The sequence below is a fragment of the Coturnix japonica genome, chromosome 1 (assembly GCF_054131305.1).
Source record: "Coturnix japonica strain WE chromosome 1, WE-NBRP24, whole genome shotgun sequence".
Lineage (NCBI taxonomy): Eukaryota > Metazoa > Chordata > Aves > Galliformes > Phasianidae > Coturnix > Coturnix japonica.
This window is the reverse complement of record NC_140663.1, coordinates 144457911-144475762: the sequence shown is the minus strand read 5'-3', so window position 1 is coordinate 144475762 and position 17852 is coordinate 144457911. Positions and strand designations below refer to the sequence as shown.

At 34.3% G+C, this 17852-nt stretch overlaps 1 protein-coding gene across 2 annotated transcripts in view; it reads right to left on the bottom strand.

Moving 5' to 3' along the window:
* Positions 1-3608: 3608 nt before the first annotated feature.
* Positions 3609-17852, bottom strand: part of KLHL1 (kelch like family member 1) — a 178843-nt gene continuing 164599 nt past the window's right edge. For both annotated transcript variants that reach the window (XM_015851663.3, XM_085553973.1), the window contains 3 exons: positions 10867-11079; positions 7762-7933; positions 3609-6581 (listed from right to left, as the gene is read on the bottom strand). In XM_015851663.3, coding sequence (XP_015707149.2) covers positions 6522-6581; positions 7762-7933; positions 10867-11079 — 445 coding nt within the window. In that variant the 3' untranslated portion in view covers positions 3609-6521. The remainder of the gene's footprint in view (positions 6582-7761; positions 7934-10866; positions 11080-17852) is intronic.

The window sequence follows — 17852 nt, the reverse complement described above, 5'->3', positions numbered from 1 at the left end:
ACAATATGTCTTTTCAAAGCAGGTCTAAATGTTAGTTTATGTACATCTATTAACTCTGGATCAGTAATCTAGTTAGTATTGCATTGCACAGAAATTGTCAGTACAAAAGTTAATGAGAATCACAAGAGCTGAAAGAAAATGCTGAAAATGGGATGTTGTAGATTCAGGACTTCATTTCATTGATGGTTGCATCACTTAATATTGTCCTGATCTACAAGGATCATAAACTGCAAAATTTAATCCAGAAAGTATCTTAAGCAAAGCCAAAAAAAAAAAAAAAAAGAAATTTCTCATGATGAATGCCCAGATAGATTTAGAAAGTCATTTTCTTTTTCATGCTTGTGCTCATGCTCCAGCCCAATGAACCTTTCATACTTTGCTGTCTAATGATACATTTACAGCAATGTGGAGGCTGTGTTCTGTGCAATCCTCTAATGATAGCTGCAGCATAAACTGCAAGGTTGATGGACATGAAGTTAAAGCTGAAGTTACTGAAGAGAGAGCATAATGAATTCACAATATAAAATTTCTTCAAATCCTTAGGCCACATGAAATTATGGATTTTATTATATTTTTTTCTTGCAGTTTTATATTCAGCTTATTTTAAACACAGTTATATATGTTGCTCCAAAAGTAATGCCTTCAATTTATTTCCACAGAGACTACAACAGAAAGAACAAGCACAATAACACTATTGGAGAAAGGAAATTCTTAGCAACAAAACACTATTTAACGACACAGTCATCACTTAAATTAGCTATGCATTTTTGTCAGCAATGAACAGCCTGCATGTCATGCTTGTAAAAATCTGTACCAGAGGAGGTGACCTGCTGTTACTGTCACTGTTGCAGAAGCACATCAGCCAGCAGGGGAAGCAGCTGTGTGGTGGGAGCCCGGAGTTCCTCATTTTCTGTTACCTCTCTGAGATCACCATGTTACTGCTGATAGCTGCCAAAGCCTAGTCCCCCTTGAGTAGCTGTTGGTGGGTGGTTATCAGCATGCAGCCTTGGGGCTCTCACAGTGTGGGTCCCTTTCCACCATGCCCCAAAAGCCTCAAGAGCCATTTGGGCTCTGTCCTGCAAGCCCTCCCCAGTCTCATTCACAGAGGAATCCGGTGTCTGAAACACAAGAGTTGCCCTCTGTTTTTATTCAACTTGTAAGCTGTTGTTTATATTTGAGAGGTAGCAGAAAAAGTCTGAATATTTTGAAAGCTGGTTGTTCTGTTTTGTTCTACTTGCAACAGTCACTGCTTTTGATCATGAGCACTGGAATAGGCTGCCCAGAGAGGTTTTGAAACCTCCTTCACATTCAAGACCCACCTGCATGCTTTCCAGCAAACCTGCTGTAGGGAACTTGCTTTAGCAGGAGGCTAGACAAAGTGGTCTCCAGAGGTCAGTTCCAGCTCCTATGGTTCTGTAATTCTACCATCAACTGTTCAGTCTCCATAAATATCTGGCAAGCCTAAATGAATGTGAATGGCTTCAATTTTTTAACATTTTTATTTTATTTATGACACCAGACTGTCATACTGACCTGTGCTGCCATCTGTCACACAGCAACAAAATGTAAGAGTGTTGGTAGAAAGGTTTGACCTCTATTGCCTTGTCACTGCCATCCACCTCTGACATCATGGGCCAACATAATAAAATAGGAAGCAATACTTTTGGAGAAGTCATTTTATTTTCCAATTATGCATTTTTTGGTTAACTTCTAAGCCTACATGATAGAAGGCCATTACAGACTTTAGTTTTCTTCTGCTTAAATGTGTTTTTAAGTTTCTGATTGCAAACTATTTTTAAACACTCCAGCTGTATTTTTTCCAACCACTTATGATACTTTCAAGAGTGTTGTTTTTTGATGTTTTCTTTTTTTTTCTCTTTTCCATTCCATTGTCTTTGCATCCATTGTCATAATCCGTGTCATTCTTAATTTCATTGTGCTAACCAATGATTTGCTTCTTACAATAGATTCTGAATCCCTCTATCCATCTCCTTGCAACAGACCCAGCATGAAATAACACCTCATTAAACATTAATACGGAGACGGAAATACAGAGATACAGTAAAAGTTTGTTCTCTACAGATAAAATATCTTGGTAACAGGGAAACTAAGCAGTGTGATGTGCAGTATGTTATTTTGAATTATGGAAAGTACAAGCAGGAAAGCAACATAGAGCCTTAATGACAGTTTGATTATCAGTTATTTAGTTTGTGTGCATGTGTGTGTGTCACAGTGAATAATGTCCATAAACCACTATATTATCTTTGAAAAAAATTATGTTAATATGCCAGTCATGTTAGACCATGTAGTTAATTGTCAAGAAGTGACAAGAATTTACATAGAATGTAGCTTATGGGCACTACCAACAGTCTTCTTTTAACTAATTTGAATCATAGAAGATTAGCCAATATTCAACTGTATGCTATTCAAGAGCATTGTGAAACAATGAAAAAGTGATTTTTATTACAAGGATTCCTTTGTTCCAAACATTAAAGTCAGCTGAACACTAAGTTCTTGCTTATTCTGTAATGTTTTTCATAAAAAATATCTTTGACACTACAGCACTTAAATAGATTAAGAAAAGAAAGAGATTAAGAGAACATCAGAAAAGTATCTTCTCAGCCAAAGTTCTATAGTTTAAGTGTCCACCTTAGAAACTCTCATATCAGTTATGAAAAAGTCGTGCTTCTCAGAGCAGTCATGTCTAGACTATTTGTCTCTCCAAGGAGTTTTAAATCACTTAATTCAAATTCTAGTATACGCATTCTTCACGCTTCAAGAGACTCTATTCAAATATGACTTTGGCAGAACTTCTATCTGTCATGCATCCATCGTTTATCTTCATCAAAATGTTTTAGTATGTCTTCTCATAAATGCTGTATAAGGTATATATTATGATCCGCATTTCCCAGGTATGGATTTAAAGATCAGGGAATATGTAATTCTTACAGGTTACACATTTAAAGCTTCACGAAAACAAAGGGATTGAATCTTGGCCAGTCTGAATTTTCCATCCATCTGAACTGTCTATGCATATGGCAGAGCATGCAGCTGGATCTGTAGGATGAAGTCAGAATAAATCTGAAGTTCATAAGTGGGCCAAAGAAACACAAAGTTATCCTAAATGCTATCATATATTTATTTATCCTGGTAAACATTTCAACTGTGATATAAGCCAGCTGTTTTGCCTGAATATTTTCTTTGCCGCTAAGGATTTTTTTCTTATTAATCAATATCTCAAGTAGCAATCACCCACATGTAGTGTATGTCTCTTACTGTAATTAGATCCTTGACCACAGAGTTGCACATGGAGACTCTTTAAAAATTAGTTTTAAGTGGATGAGTTTTGGATTATGTTTCCAATAGGACTTCAGAAAAGATGAAAAACAAAAGAAAAAAAAAAGACAATTTTTGATGATACTGTGTGTCATTAAATTATAGTGCTGATAGTCTGACTTTAAGGAGAAATCACTTCAATAGCAGTGATTATGATAATCCTGTCAGTTCAGTTTGCATAAAAGAAATAAGGTACAGAGAAGCTTAAAACACACAAGAAAAACCCTAATTTTGGTCCCATGTGAACTTAACAGAATCACCTCTGCAACACATAAAAACAAGCATATTTATTTTTGCACAGTGACGATTTCAGGTTTCAAATTCCTAAAAACAAGTTGTGTCAAACAAAGTTGGGCTACCACAATTTAACATTGTGCTCTATATTTTCAATTGCATTCTGTACACACATGTTCAAGATATGATAGAACCACGATAAAAGCATTACATTTAGTAAATTTCTTGCAAATATTGCAAAACTTGGCACAGCTTAATTTAATGTATTTACAACTGTAGTTGTACATTTTATAACATATTGATTCTCATACATTCCAAATCATTGTACCCTTATTTTACTCTGTAGTTCCTTACCACACTAAAAACACTTATACTGTAGTATTCCAAGATACCGATTTCAATTTTGGGTTCAGACTTCAAAACGGATCAATTGGATGGAAAATTTGAATAATACATCTGCAAACAGTTGCACTCTCAGGGTCAGCACTGGAAAGTTAATATTTAGTTAATATTTATGACATACTGCTAACCACATTGTGCCTACTTAAACTCATCAACTTGTAGGAAAGACTTAGTCCTCAGTTATGTTAATCTATAATCTTAGGTAACCAGGAGCTGTAGATACAACTTAATGAATGATACTTCTCCTTGTTGGTTAATTAAGAGATATATTTGCTTATACACAGTTGATTTTTGTACTTACGTCCTAAATAGAACTCTTGTCACAGTTATTTGAAATAAGAGTTTGTGTAATCACTTCCTTCTAATTATTCTTCTGGACTTACTTAGCCTGGAGAAGATTTCAAGAAGACCTTGTTGCAGGCTTTCAGTATTAGAAGAGACTTTATAAACAAGATGAAAAGCTACTTTTTGCAGAGTCTGACATGAAGGACAAGGGAGGACAATTTTAAACTTCAAAAGGGGAGATTTATGTTAGAAGTTAGGAGAAAATTCTTTACTCAGAAGTTGGTGCTGGAACCAGCCATCCAGAGAAGCTGTGGATGCCCCAGACTTGGAGGTGTTCAAGGCCAGGTTGGATACGTGACCCTGGACAGTCTGATCTGGTGAATGATAGCCCTGCCTGTGGCAGGGAGGATGGAACTGGATGGTCTTTAAGCTCCCATTCATCCCAAGCTATTTTAGATGTCTACTGTGTGAACAAGCAAAATCTGTAGAGTCATAACATCTGTCACTAAACAAGTGGCAGAAAAATAAATATATTTGTTTGCAGAAGAAATACTATAACTGCAGCTCAAATGCTAAGAGATTTCAAAAAAACAATATAAAATATTTTGCAGACAGTTTCTTATTAGAGAAAATAATTAAAGTAGCATACTTAGGCTTCAGAACTGATCTCACTTTGTGTCAGGAAGTAAAGATCTCCATGCATGCTAATGCTCTTAAAAGGATTAGATACATCTTCATTTATGTACAAAGTAGGAGACTCTACATCTTTTTCCAGCTTAACTGGTTTGTACTAGGAAAGCTCTTTTAACTGTAACTAGAATTCTTTCTCAAAATTACTAGTGACAGATTACAATGATATTACAATGTATTGACCAAGAAATGCTTCCTAAAAGATGAGGAAGGATTTAAAAGAAGAGGAATGCTTGGTAGTTCTGTTCCCAGAACCTGTGCCTCCCTGAACAGCAGAATTTCTTGTTCTAGTAGTGGCCTAACGAATTTAGCTGAGCAGATAGAAAATTTCAGTGTCAAATCTACTGTCAAGGAAAAAGTGGAGTGTACCATTGCTGCTAGAAATGATCAACTCTAGCAGGAAGCACATAGTATATTACTATATAAATTATTAGATAAAATGTTCTATTTTCCCTAATTCCACTTGCATATATTCTTAGTTCCTTATTAGTAGCTAAGAAGTGGAAAGCAATAAATTGATCAAACTAATCAGGCAAATTAGTTTGAGTGCCAGAAAGAAATAACATGTAGGGTTTTTTTGTTTGTTTAATCCCTTTTGAAATTTCATTGGACATGTCAACTGAAATGAGAAGAGACTCTATAGTGTCTTCTGGTTCACCTGTTACCTTAGGTAAAGAAGAAATAGTATCCATTTTCCATCCATTTATGAGCTTTTAATATACAGAAGGTGCATTAAACAACATGATTAGAACTCACATGCCTAAGCTAATATAAAAATAAGAAAGAATTAGGAAATTGTCCTTTTGATTCCCACATTTGCAACAAGACCCCATCATAGCCATCAGCTTGCTTTGTGTATTATTAGATTGAATACTCAGGTTTTTCTCTCATAGACTCTGTATTAAGATGCAAGGAGGTACCATCTGAACAAAAATATAATCTTAGAGGTTTCATTTTATTTTTTTTTCATCCTACTGTAGAGCAAGAGCTTAATTGTTACAAATGAAAATTGAGTATCGAGACTTTTTCTGCACTTCAGTTAGATCTAATTGTTTTCCTTAAAATAACTTCCTGTCTAGATGCAAAAGCCATAACCCTTTTGAAGAAAAGACCTGGATTGTAAAATTGCATTATCATCTACTTTTTGCTTAAAAAAACCCAGTTTGAAAGTCATTTAATATACTTTCATGTTTCTACTGTTAAAACTCTTAAATCCATGAAAGCTGCTATTGAATTCCTTCCAGACTCTTCTGTATAGCTGTCCCTTGATGCTTCTAATTATCCAGTTCTCTGGAACACATTAGAGAGAACAGTACAGAATGTTACTGAATGCTTATATATTTATGCCTACAGCAATCTGATTATTATTATTTTTTCTTCTTCTTCATAGAATGAATATTTTTTTCTGATTTTATTGGGTATAAACCCTCTGTATTTCTCACTCCTATGTTTCTTCAAATTTGTGATCAACACAGTATTCACTGTGTAAATGCATGTTCATGTGAAGTTGTTCTTGTCTCAATAGAAAAATAATAATTTCACAGTCAGTAAAATCCTAAGCAGCGCTGACAAAGTCATGGTTGTTTGATGACTACAACACAGGCACCAGCTCTTCCAATATTTAAGGAAGCCATCTGCATGAAAACAAAACAAAACAAAACAAAAGATATTAATAATTAAAAAAAAAAAAAAAGACAGAAATAAACTGAATAGTCTAGTCATGCAAGAGAGAGCCAAAGTGTTGTGTCAATATTAATATATAATATTTTAAACAAATGGGATTAAATACCAAAAATGTGCTAGTACTGTAGTTTTAAATTACTTAATCACATGTTGTATCCTTCACTTGAAAATGTGAGAACAACAACAAAAAAAGTGATTTTAGGGAAAACATCATTTTTGTGGATTTGTTGATATGTCAGTAGTTTCCATATTCTGTTAGACTGTGTCCCTGTAAGAAAGGTCAAAGTTACAAATACCAAAATTCTGTATTTACAGTATTAATAAACAGAATTAAATTTCCTTCAAATTAAGTTTAGCAGATTTAGACACTGTTTCTAGATTCTGCAAGGATTACTTGCTGTGAGTCTGGATCTCTTTACTTGTTAAGAATAATACATCTGAGGCATTTAATGATTAGAATAGTACAGTGTAAGTAATGATACTCTGCCTGCTAAAGCAGAGGCATTTCATATTGTTTAAGTATACGTCCAAATGTATCTACTATGATTTCAAATCTTTTCAACCACTATTATGACATTTTCTTTACAGTAAAACCACCAATTGTCACCACTTTCACTGTGAAAAATACTTCTATTCTTATACAGTTCAGTACCAGGAACATACATATATTTCAAAACTTCAAAAAAATCCATCAAAAAGAAGGAAATTACATTGAAGAATGAAATGAAAACTCAGCTCCCTACATACATTAAGTAAACTGTTTTCACATGAAACATCTTCAAAACGTGCCTGCCAGCAATGAAAATTCCAGATTCATTTTGACAATTTTTATAACATTACTTCCAGAGAAGAAAAAAACAAGATGGAATAGATTTGGTCTAGTTTTACCTGAAAGGTAAAAAAAGATTGCATCTCTAATGAGTGTTTATTCTGTCTTTTACTGGTTTCTTAGTTCTCTTTTTCCTATCTGAAGAGGAAACTTTTAACATAATAACTGAAAAAAAGAAGTATTAGGAATACTTTTACAGTCATAGCAATCTAAGATACCAGAATATTTTTTGTAGAAGTTGAGGTTTTTTTTCCTGGGAAATTATCAAAATGCATGAGAAAAAATAAGGATCTGAAAAATACCTGTGTCCATTCATTAGTTTGAGGGTCATAGGCTTCCATAGTGTTAAGGTATGTTTGCCCATCATATCCACCTACTGCATACAACTTATCACCAAGGAGACAGACACCAACAGCATCTCTAGGCATACTAAGTGGAGCCACCATTGTCCATGTATCAGTTTTTGGATCATACCTAATGAAGGAAAAGGGAAACTGAATGTACAGTGAGAAGCTAAGCATCGACTCATGCTAATCTCCATGTGAAATACAGCCCTTTTGCAGAAAAATAAAAAATCATGAGTATCTTATCCAAAATATTTTTGTAACAGCAGAAATAAAAGGTACACATTTACTGTATTCCCAATATATATATTTTAATATTGATTAGAAACTTCCAGTTAACTATTTGAAAAAAATATAGATTCCTAAACTACTTATTGTGTTAGATCTGTGAAGAGCAATATCTTAATATATCTATATATTTATGTATATTTGAAATAAATCATTACATTTTTTGTGGAATATTAAAGTATTTGTATATAATATATAAATATGTTTTATATATATATAAATATATATATATATAAATATATATGTACATGTATATATATATATATATATATGTGTGTGTGTGTGTGTGTGTGTGTGTGTATTATATATATATATATATACATGTGTATATATACACATAATATAAAATGTTCACAGACAGAAAATATCCCCAGGAATTCATGTTTCTAATTTCATTACAGTTAGAATCTCTCTTCAAGTAAAGAAATTACTACAGTTTCAAAGACAACCATCGCAGGATTTCTAAAACTGAGAGCAGAAGTGCATAATGATAGCCATTCAAAAATTAAATATTTAATTTTTGCTATTAAGTTAGATATTCATTAACAATGTAACATCAGTTAATACTGGAGGCCATTTCAGATTATTTAACATCGGCTATAAAGCTGAAATAAATCTACTGATAGTGCCTCTCAGTGAGTTATTAAGGAAGCCTGGAGTATTAGTTAAACTAGATACCTTATTTTTAGATAATGGATATTTCATTCTGATAACAAAATAGATTATTACATTAAAGTATGATAGAAATAGCTTTTTCTGTCCTTAAGCATCTATAGTATATAGTAGAATCACTTTATAATCACTTGAGAGAAATAAACAGTTTAAGGATGAAATATCTTGCACAGACTTCATTTAGTAAGTGTACACTAGCTCGGACTACAAACTACAAAAAAACTCTTTGATAGGCAATATTTTTATTTACAAATTCTCTGTTGTTATGTAATATCATTACATTATTATTGCTACTGAGACACTCCCCTTATGGATAGAATATGACACTGTCTTATCAAAGAAAAATATCCTTTGCATCCCAATCATATCTTATTCATATCATTGCTTTTTGTCAATACGTACACTTCTGAACAACTGTTTTTAAGAATGAAGGACAGGAAGAATAAAATTCCATCAAAAATCTCTTGTCAGACACCTTGAGAACTCATGAAGAATTGCAACCACTTCCACTGAACCAGTCCAGTGCATTACTTTCACAAAAACAAGGTCCCACTAGATCTCACTAGTCTTATGGGTTTGAGGGTTTATTTGCTCTTTTTTTTTTTTTTTTTTTTAAAATAAAATAGTATTTCAAAATAAGTTTTGTTAGTTAAATACAGTGACTATGTTATCTGCAGCCCAAGACAATTCCTCTTCACAAAATGTGGCCCACGCAAGCCAAAATATTGGACACCCATGAGCTAAACAAAATACTTAATTATATCAGCAGGATAGAACTGCAAAATAATTTGGTCAAGGTGTTTTTGTTCATTTGTTTTGTAATTTTCACAAAAAGTCTGAGTTTTCTTATATTTTTTTTCTTTTGCTAAAAACAACTATACTTTTTAATTTCACAATAAATAGGTATTCCCTAGATTGAGGAAGTTTACAATAAAATTCATTAATGTGGAAAGAAATGAATTTGAAATCAAGGTGAGAAAGGGAAGAAAAAAAAAATCTTTAGATAACCCATTGAACTTCTCAATAGCTATCACATTTAGAACAAGCAACATTCTTTTTCAAAGATTGCTCCACTGTCAAAATATCACCAAATTTTATCATTCTTAAATAGGAATTACTGATTGTACCTTTAAAAAGGGGCTTCTCAGCATGTGAAAAGCAGACAAATCTAACTACTACTTTGCTTTTAAATACTCAGTTTCATAAGAAATCCTTTAAAGTTGCATCAACCTTAGAAGCTGGGAAACAAACTAGATGTCTTAACTAGTATCGAACAGGATTTAACAGCAGCATTCAAAAACACAAATCTGCTGTCACTAGATTTAAGTAGTGTCAAAAATATTTTTACACAAGGTAAAACTTTCAGGGATTTATAACATAATAAATCTTATAATAAGCACTTATTAGACTGTGGAATCCTATGTCATTAGAAATATTATTTTTTTTTGGCAGGAGGATGAATTTTCAAATGTAAAAGTAGATGCATTAAAGCCATATTATACATCTGTCAGTTATTGGGAGTCCTTTGAGATACTGCCCATTTTCTCATGGAGACCTAGTCAAAGAACACTATATAATGTAATTCAGACAACAGATAGATAAAGTATATGTAGTTAACTCATTGCTATTACACCATCTGCAGATGTAACGGGAAAGAGTTCTACATTAAGAAAGTAGTAAAGATTTTGTATTTATAACTATTGTCACTACAAGCTATTAGGAGTTGGACTTCATGATCCTTGTGGGTCCCTTCTTTATGACCACGACTTCAATACAAACAGAAATTTACTTCACAAAAAATTCTGGGTATTTTTACTTATAGATAGCTAACCATCAAGGTAAAGATAAAATAGACATGGGATTTCTCTGACTAAATTTCCATCTGTTGGAGGTACGGAGAACATAAGTATTTTGCATTTGGGAAGACATCTAATCACAAGAAAAGTCATATGGAATAAGTTCCAACTTGGAATTTTAGGATTACTTATAGAATAATTAGTAAATTCCAATATTAAGAAGAAGTCTGCTGTAATTTTCACCATTAGTTTAGTAAGAAAATGATGCTTCCAGAGAATGTATTTTTAAAATGCATGTAGTAGATACCTTTCTACATAGTCCAGTAGTCGTGAGCAGTGGTTAGAAGCTGGAGCATCATGACCTCCAACTGCATAAAGAAAGCCATCACATGTAGCCACTCCTACACCTCCTCTTCTCTTACACATTGGAGCACACATATTCCATTTATTTGTATGAGGATCATAGTATTCCATTGAACTCAAACACGAGCTTCCATCTCGACCTCCAACTGAATATAATCTAAGAAAACACACAATGAAATATTAATAAAATAACAGTTTAGAACTGTGAACTCACTGTTCACTCAACTGTTCACCAGAATATACTATGACGATACAGCTCTGTACAGAAGACCTGGAAAACCTCAGAAAACATTTTAAATATGAAATGGCAAAAATGTAGTTTTAAATAAAAAACAAAACAAAGCAAAACAAACAAACAAAAAAACCCAGTTCTTTTGTGTTTGTAACTATCTGCAAGCAAGATTCTTGATTCCTTCCTCTTTTTGTAATGCTTCCCAGGAGGAAACCATTCTGATAACTCTTACTATAGCCATGCTGCATCCATGTCTTATATGAATCCTTTTGCAGTCTATTGCCTTTTCTACAGTGCCTGAAGATTAACTAATAGATAGGCTATTTGAAAGTCCAACTACTGAATAACTTGGGATGCAGAAGCAGTCTGTTATTCATTTGAAAGCTTTTACTGTCCTGAACAGTCTATGAATTCAGAGCTACTTAAATGTGCATTCACCATTTTATTTCCTTGGCATGGATTCTGATGGATAAAGAAAGTGTAATATCACCACTAAATATGTCACAGAAGTCATGAGATATTTTCATACTGCCTGACAGATATACTTGGATTTGCCAAAGATTCAAGTAGAGAGGGACATATAAGGGAGAAAGCATTAAAGTGTCTGAATATCCAGACTTGAGATAATTACCTTTGTATACAATTATCATGTATCCACAGGTGGGACAAATTCACAATTAAGACTCCTACATGTAAGGGTTAATATGTCAACATCCGCATTTTAAAAATTGCTTTATGTTCAAGGTGACAAGCAGAGCTTAAAGAACAGTTCAGTTGGCCAGCCACTGCAGTACTGCTCCTCTTTATCAGAGAAAAAGAGCTTAAGAACAGCACTAAAAGAACATGTTAGCACTTGATCCAAAGCCATTTACATGAATATAAATCTAAGTGTCTGCAAGAATATTACTGTTATTTGCAGAGAAGATGTGGGACTTGGTTCAGTTGCACATAGACAGTGATCGCTGTTTACTGTATGTAGAAGAAAAAAACATGCCCTAACAGAGAAGACTGCCAGAGTACATGAGTCAGTTCAAAAGGCAGCAGTTTCATGTAATTATGTGAATTAATTCCCAAAAGTGGAGACAGTGGTATACAGGCCTGAGATAGAATTATAAGTAAATATATTTGGACAAATAAACACTTCACATGATTTTTTAAAAATATGAAGTACTAAAACTTCTGCAAGGCTCAGTGAGAAACATTATATACCTAATTTAACTAAAAGAAGGAAAAACGGTCTATTTCTTCTGGCATGAAATTTCACTGTGAAGCACTGCTCTTCATTTGCCTGCTTCAATTAATACAGATAGTAAAATATATCCAAAAGCATCTCTGAGTTGCCGGTTGCTATCATTTTAGGTTTTGATTGTGTTTATATCTAAGCAAGTAACAATCCAGTATTTTGCTTATCCTTTTTGCCTACTTCACCAACTGCGTCCCACACAATCTAGGAACCTATAGGACTGCTGTATTATAGTTCCAGAAGATATCTGGGAAGTTGAAGTCCACCACAAGAACAAGGGGTAGATACCTTGAGACTTAACACAACTGTCTATAACATGCCTTATCCACCTCTTCATCCTGGTTGGGTGGCTAACAGGTGACAGGAAAAGGAGAAAAGGCCTCAAGTTGCACCAGGTGAGGACTAAGTTGGATATCAGGAAAAACTTCTTTACAGAAAGGGTTGTTAAACACTGGAATAGGCTCCCTGGGGAAGTGGTTGAGTCACCATCCCTGCATATGTTTAAAAACCATTTGGATGTGTTGCTCAAGGACATGATTTAGTGAAGGGCTGTTTGAGTTAGGGTAGTATGGTTAGGTTGTAGCTGGACTGGATGACTTTAAGGTCTTTTCCAACCTGAACAATTCTATGATTCATTTGATTAGCAATAAAATTTTATTTCTCAAAGTTCAAGTTCATACAAATAAAAGTTGAAAGCTTAATAATTTTTTTTAAACACTTTGCCTGATCTTGGATCCTTCAGTAAGAAAACATTTCCACTCATGTGCTAAATTCTGTAATCCAGTTAGTCAATCTAGCTGCAAAAAAATGAGAAACAACAGCACTGCAGACAGTGCTGAAGGTCCAGGATACTGCACAACTAACTGGGGTTTTTGAGATACTTATATTCCAAGACATTTAGAAATCTTACTCTTCCTTTTTAGTGCTCTGTCTTATTTAATTAGATGACTTTGAATGATTCATTTTTTTAACTTTACCGCTCTTGGTAATAGTTCAGATACAAAAAATTCTTCACAGAAAGATATAATCGATTTCTCTCAAAAAATGTGATTATCTGTCATTACTGTGTTAGGATATAAGCCGTGCAACTGCAAGGGCTACTCTCATGTCTCTCAGTTAAAATATACCACATCCGACTTGGGTGATTTGTCAAATACACTTGTAAACAGATTTCCATTTTCATGTGCATATATTTTTAGAATTCAGACACTGAAGACAATTCAGTGATTGCATTTAAGAAATTAGTGTTCCTCATTTTTAAATTTTTTTTTAATTATTGTTTTTTATTTTGCATTGTTAATTTACAATCCTACCTTAGTAACTTTACCTTATCTAAACGCTCTGTACTACTACCTGCTCTTTTACTGAACCTTTACCAGTAGGATACAAAGTGCACAATCCACAAAAGGTCTAAATTTGCAACCAACGCATCTTTCCTATTTCTCCCAGACAACTGGCAGCTGTAGACTTCTTGCAGATATCATAACTCCTATTAGATTTCAAGTGCCTACAATATCTCAAGATATTATTTTCAATGTTGTATGATTAAGAAGAAAGCTTGAGAAGTAAGCATAATGATAATAATCACATAGTAAGCATATCTTCATTCACTTCTGAGTTGGGAATATTCTGTTTACTGAACTGTATCTCAGTCTACGGAGGTGCACCCTATGAAAACTTTATGAAAACTAAAATTTATTTTATAATTATCACTATTTACAGGGAAAGGTCAACAAGGAAAAAACAACATTCAGTACTCAGTACTTTATCTACATGGTTCACAATGAAAGTTTTGACTCTGGAGGTGTTACAAATTTCTATTCCTCAATAGACTAAAATTCTGTTTATTTAGATACTGTGAGTAGATGTGAATGTAGTCTCCTCTGAACTGGAATTTTATTTTGTTTTTCAGGATTTGGTGACTTTTTTTTACATTAAGATGGGCATAGATTCCTAAACATACATATATATTTATATATGTGCATACACCACATACACACTTAAGTCACTCCAAAAGTAACATCTCCTCTTTATTTCTGTGGAAACTAGAATATAAGAACAGTATTTGATAGAGCAAATTCTCATTCTCAGCTGCAACACACTTTTTTTTTTTTTTTTTTTTTTTCCCAGCAAAGTAGGAGAAAGGAGAAATCATCACTAGTTGGATCAAAAACATTTATCTCAGTACTATCATTACAAACCTTTGATAACTAATCAGAAAAGACATTTTTAAATTCAGTTTGACAAACCAACCTCAGAAGAACAGAGTGCCTTTGATGTGAGTTTCTATAGCTTGTGAAAACAGTCGAATCATGCCTTTCCAGTATTTCTTAATGAGGTTTGCCTTTCAAAATTCTTTCACCAAAAATATCAAAGACCTTGTCTGGTCTTTTGTTTAGGTCCCTTTGCACCCTTTTCTACCTTTCAGTATGCCTGAAAGAGCAACAGAGAAATACTTTGACAGAAAGGAAATCTGCCATGTGGAAACAAGGGGAAGGCTGCAATTTTCATCAGTGTTAGCAATCCATATCTGACCAAGGAGACTGTGTAGATGAAATCTCTCTATCTACACTGCCTTGGATAGGTCAGTTGTTCACTGGCAAAAGTTGAATATAACAACTTTCTGAAAGGAAAACATTAATGAAGACAGTTCTATCTGTAAACTTGGAATGGTACTTCATGCATTTGGTAACACAGGAGTGGGATACATTAGGAATAAATACAGTTCTGTTTAAGACAAAATGAAGGAAAAAAAAAAAGTCATAGAATAAGTGCCAACAATTAAAGAACTATTAACTGCTAGAATCTGAAAAGACTCTGAGAGAAATACCTTTATATGAATAATATAATTATGGCAAAAAAGAAGACTATACAACCACTCTGGGCAGACTGTACCAGTGTTCTGTCACCCTTACTGTGAAGAATTTCTTATGCACATTTATGCTGAACTTCCTATGCTTCAGTTTGTGGCCTTGTTTCCCCTTGTCCTATTGCCACACACTGCTGAAAAAAAAGTCTGGCCTCATCCCTTTGTCTCCTGCATGTTAGATATTTATAAACATTGATCAGATTCTCTCTGAGTCTTGCATGGCTGAACAGACCCAGGTTGCTCACCCCTTCCTCATAAGGGAGGTGCTCCGGGCCCTTTATCATCATCATGGCCCTCTTCTGGACTCTTTCCAGGAGAACCCTGTTTGTTTGCTTTTTGTACTGGGGAGCCCAGAAATGAACACAATCAGGGCAGAGTAGAGGGTGTAGGTCACCTCCCTTGACCTGCTGGCCACTCTCCTTGTAATACACTGCAGGATACCATTGGCCTTCTTTGCCACCAGAGCACACTGCTGGTTCATGGCCTACATGCTGTCCACCAGGACACCCAGGTCCCTCTCTGCAGAGCTCTCCAACAGATCATCTCCCAGTCTGTACTGATGCATACGGTCATTCCTCCCCAGATGCAAGACTTTACATTTGCTTTTGTTAAACCTCATCTGGTTCCTCTCTGCCCAACTCTCCAGCCATCCAGGTTTTGCTGAATGACAGCACAGCCTTCTAGTGTGTCAGCCATTCCTCCCAGCTTTTGTTGAAGTTTGAAGTTTGTATCATCAGCAAACTTGATGAGGGTGGACCTCATCAAGGTCACTGATGAAGATGTTGAACAAGACTGGACCCAGCACCACCCACTGAGGAACACTGTTAAATACAGGCCACCAACTGACTCTGCACCTCCAGGAAAACAAAACAAAACAACAACAACAACAAAACACTTTTGTAGATTCTGCAGCTAAGGAAGATGATTTTCAACAAGCTGTCCTTTTCCTCTGGAAAGAAAAACAGTCTAATTTTTTATTTTATTTTATTTTTTGAGAAGAGCTTGATTAAAAGCATCAGTTCACAAACAGAAAACATGAAATATCAGCAATTTCAAAACCATCATTAAGGAGATTGAAATAACTTCTGCGGGATTTAAGATCATGCAGAAATTCATCTGTAGGTCAAGTACATTCAGAGCAAAATACATTTGGAGACAAGAGAGACGAGACAAGATTTTAAATGTTTCTACAAAAAATATTCCTAAGCTGACAAGCTGTGTTTTAGTATCAGGTAATATATTCATGTCATTCATAAAAAATTGATTTAAAAGTATTTCTTTGTAGTCAGTGAGAATACTGTGGTCAGAAAACATGCAGTATGAAACATATTTTCTCTTTACATGACTGTAATTATGTATGCCAGTACAGTACTTTTCTAGTTCAAATGGATTTGCAAATCAGTAAATGGATCATCAATAACACACAAGAAACCTTCAAACAACATCAACGAAGAAAAAAAAAACAACACTGATGGAGAACACAATTTTTTCAATTTTTTTTTTTTATCTTGTGTTGGCATGAAATTTTGAAGTATTACTTCAGCTCTAACAATCACGATTATAGCATATTAATATTTAATTTATTAAAGAGAATTAAGCCAATTTCTCATTTATTTTTTTACTGAAGTAAGAAAATTATTATTGCCCTGCAATTATATGGATGACTAGAAAAAAAGTCTTAGATCATTTAGTCTGTGACCTTCATAATGAACAAATCCTTCTCAATTCACAGAATTCAATCAGTAACAAAATACTCAGCTAAAGCTGTTCTACTGATTCCAAAGAAATTTCATTTTATCTCAATAGAAGCTATTGAGAAGTTGATCTAGTTTTAAATTAGAAAAAAAAAATAGTTAGCAGTGGAAATGACATGAGATTTTGTTGCTGAAAATAGTAGATGCTTCATAGCTTCTGTAAGATCTGTCGAAGTTCATTAAGATACATATCTAATTACATTGGCTTTTTAAAAAAAAAAAAAAAAGATTTGAATGTTTACATATCCTACTTGATGTATAAATATACATTTATATGTACATGTGAATATGGTATCCATATATAGCATATATATAATTACAATGGGATTCTCATTACATTCGAAAATTTAGGCTAGGCAGTATGAGCAGATTGCTGCCTTCTGCCATGTATTAGGCTGGAGTGGTGGGCTGACAAGAACTTCAAGAAGTCACAGAATCATAGAATTATCAAGGTTGGAAAAGACCTAGAAGATCATCTAGTCCAACCATTTCCAATACTTCCCAGCTAAATCATATTCCTCAACACACATCCTAACGTTTCTTGAACACTCCCATGGTGGGTGACTCGACCACCTCCCTGGGCAGTGCATTCCAATGCCTGACTAACCTTTCTGAGAAGTAACACTTCATAATGTCCAGCCTGAATCTCCCCGTGTGCAGCTTAAAACCATTGCTTCTAGTTCTATCACTGACTACATGAGAGAAGAGGCCAACCCCCAGCTCACTACAACCTCCCTTCAGGAAGTTATAGAGAGCAATAAGGTCTCCCCTGAGCCTCCTCTTCTCCAGGCTGACCAATCCCAGCTCCCTCAGCCACTCCTCATAACGCCTG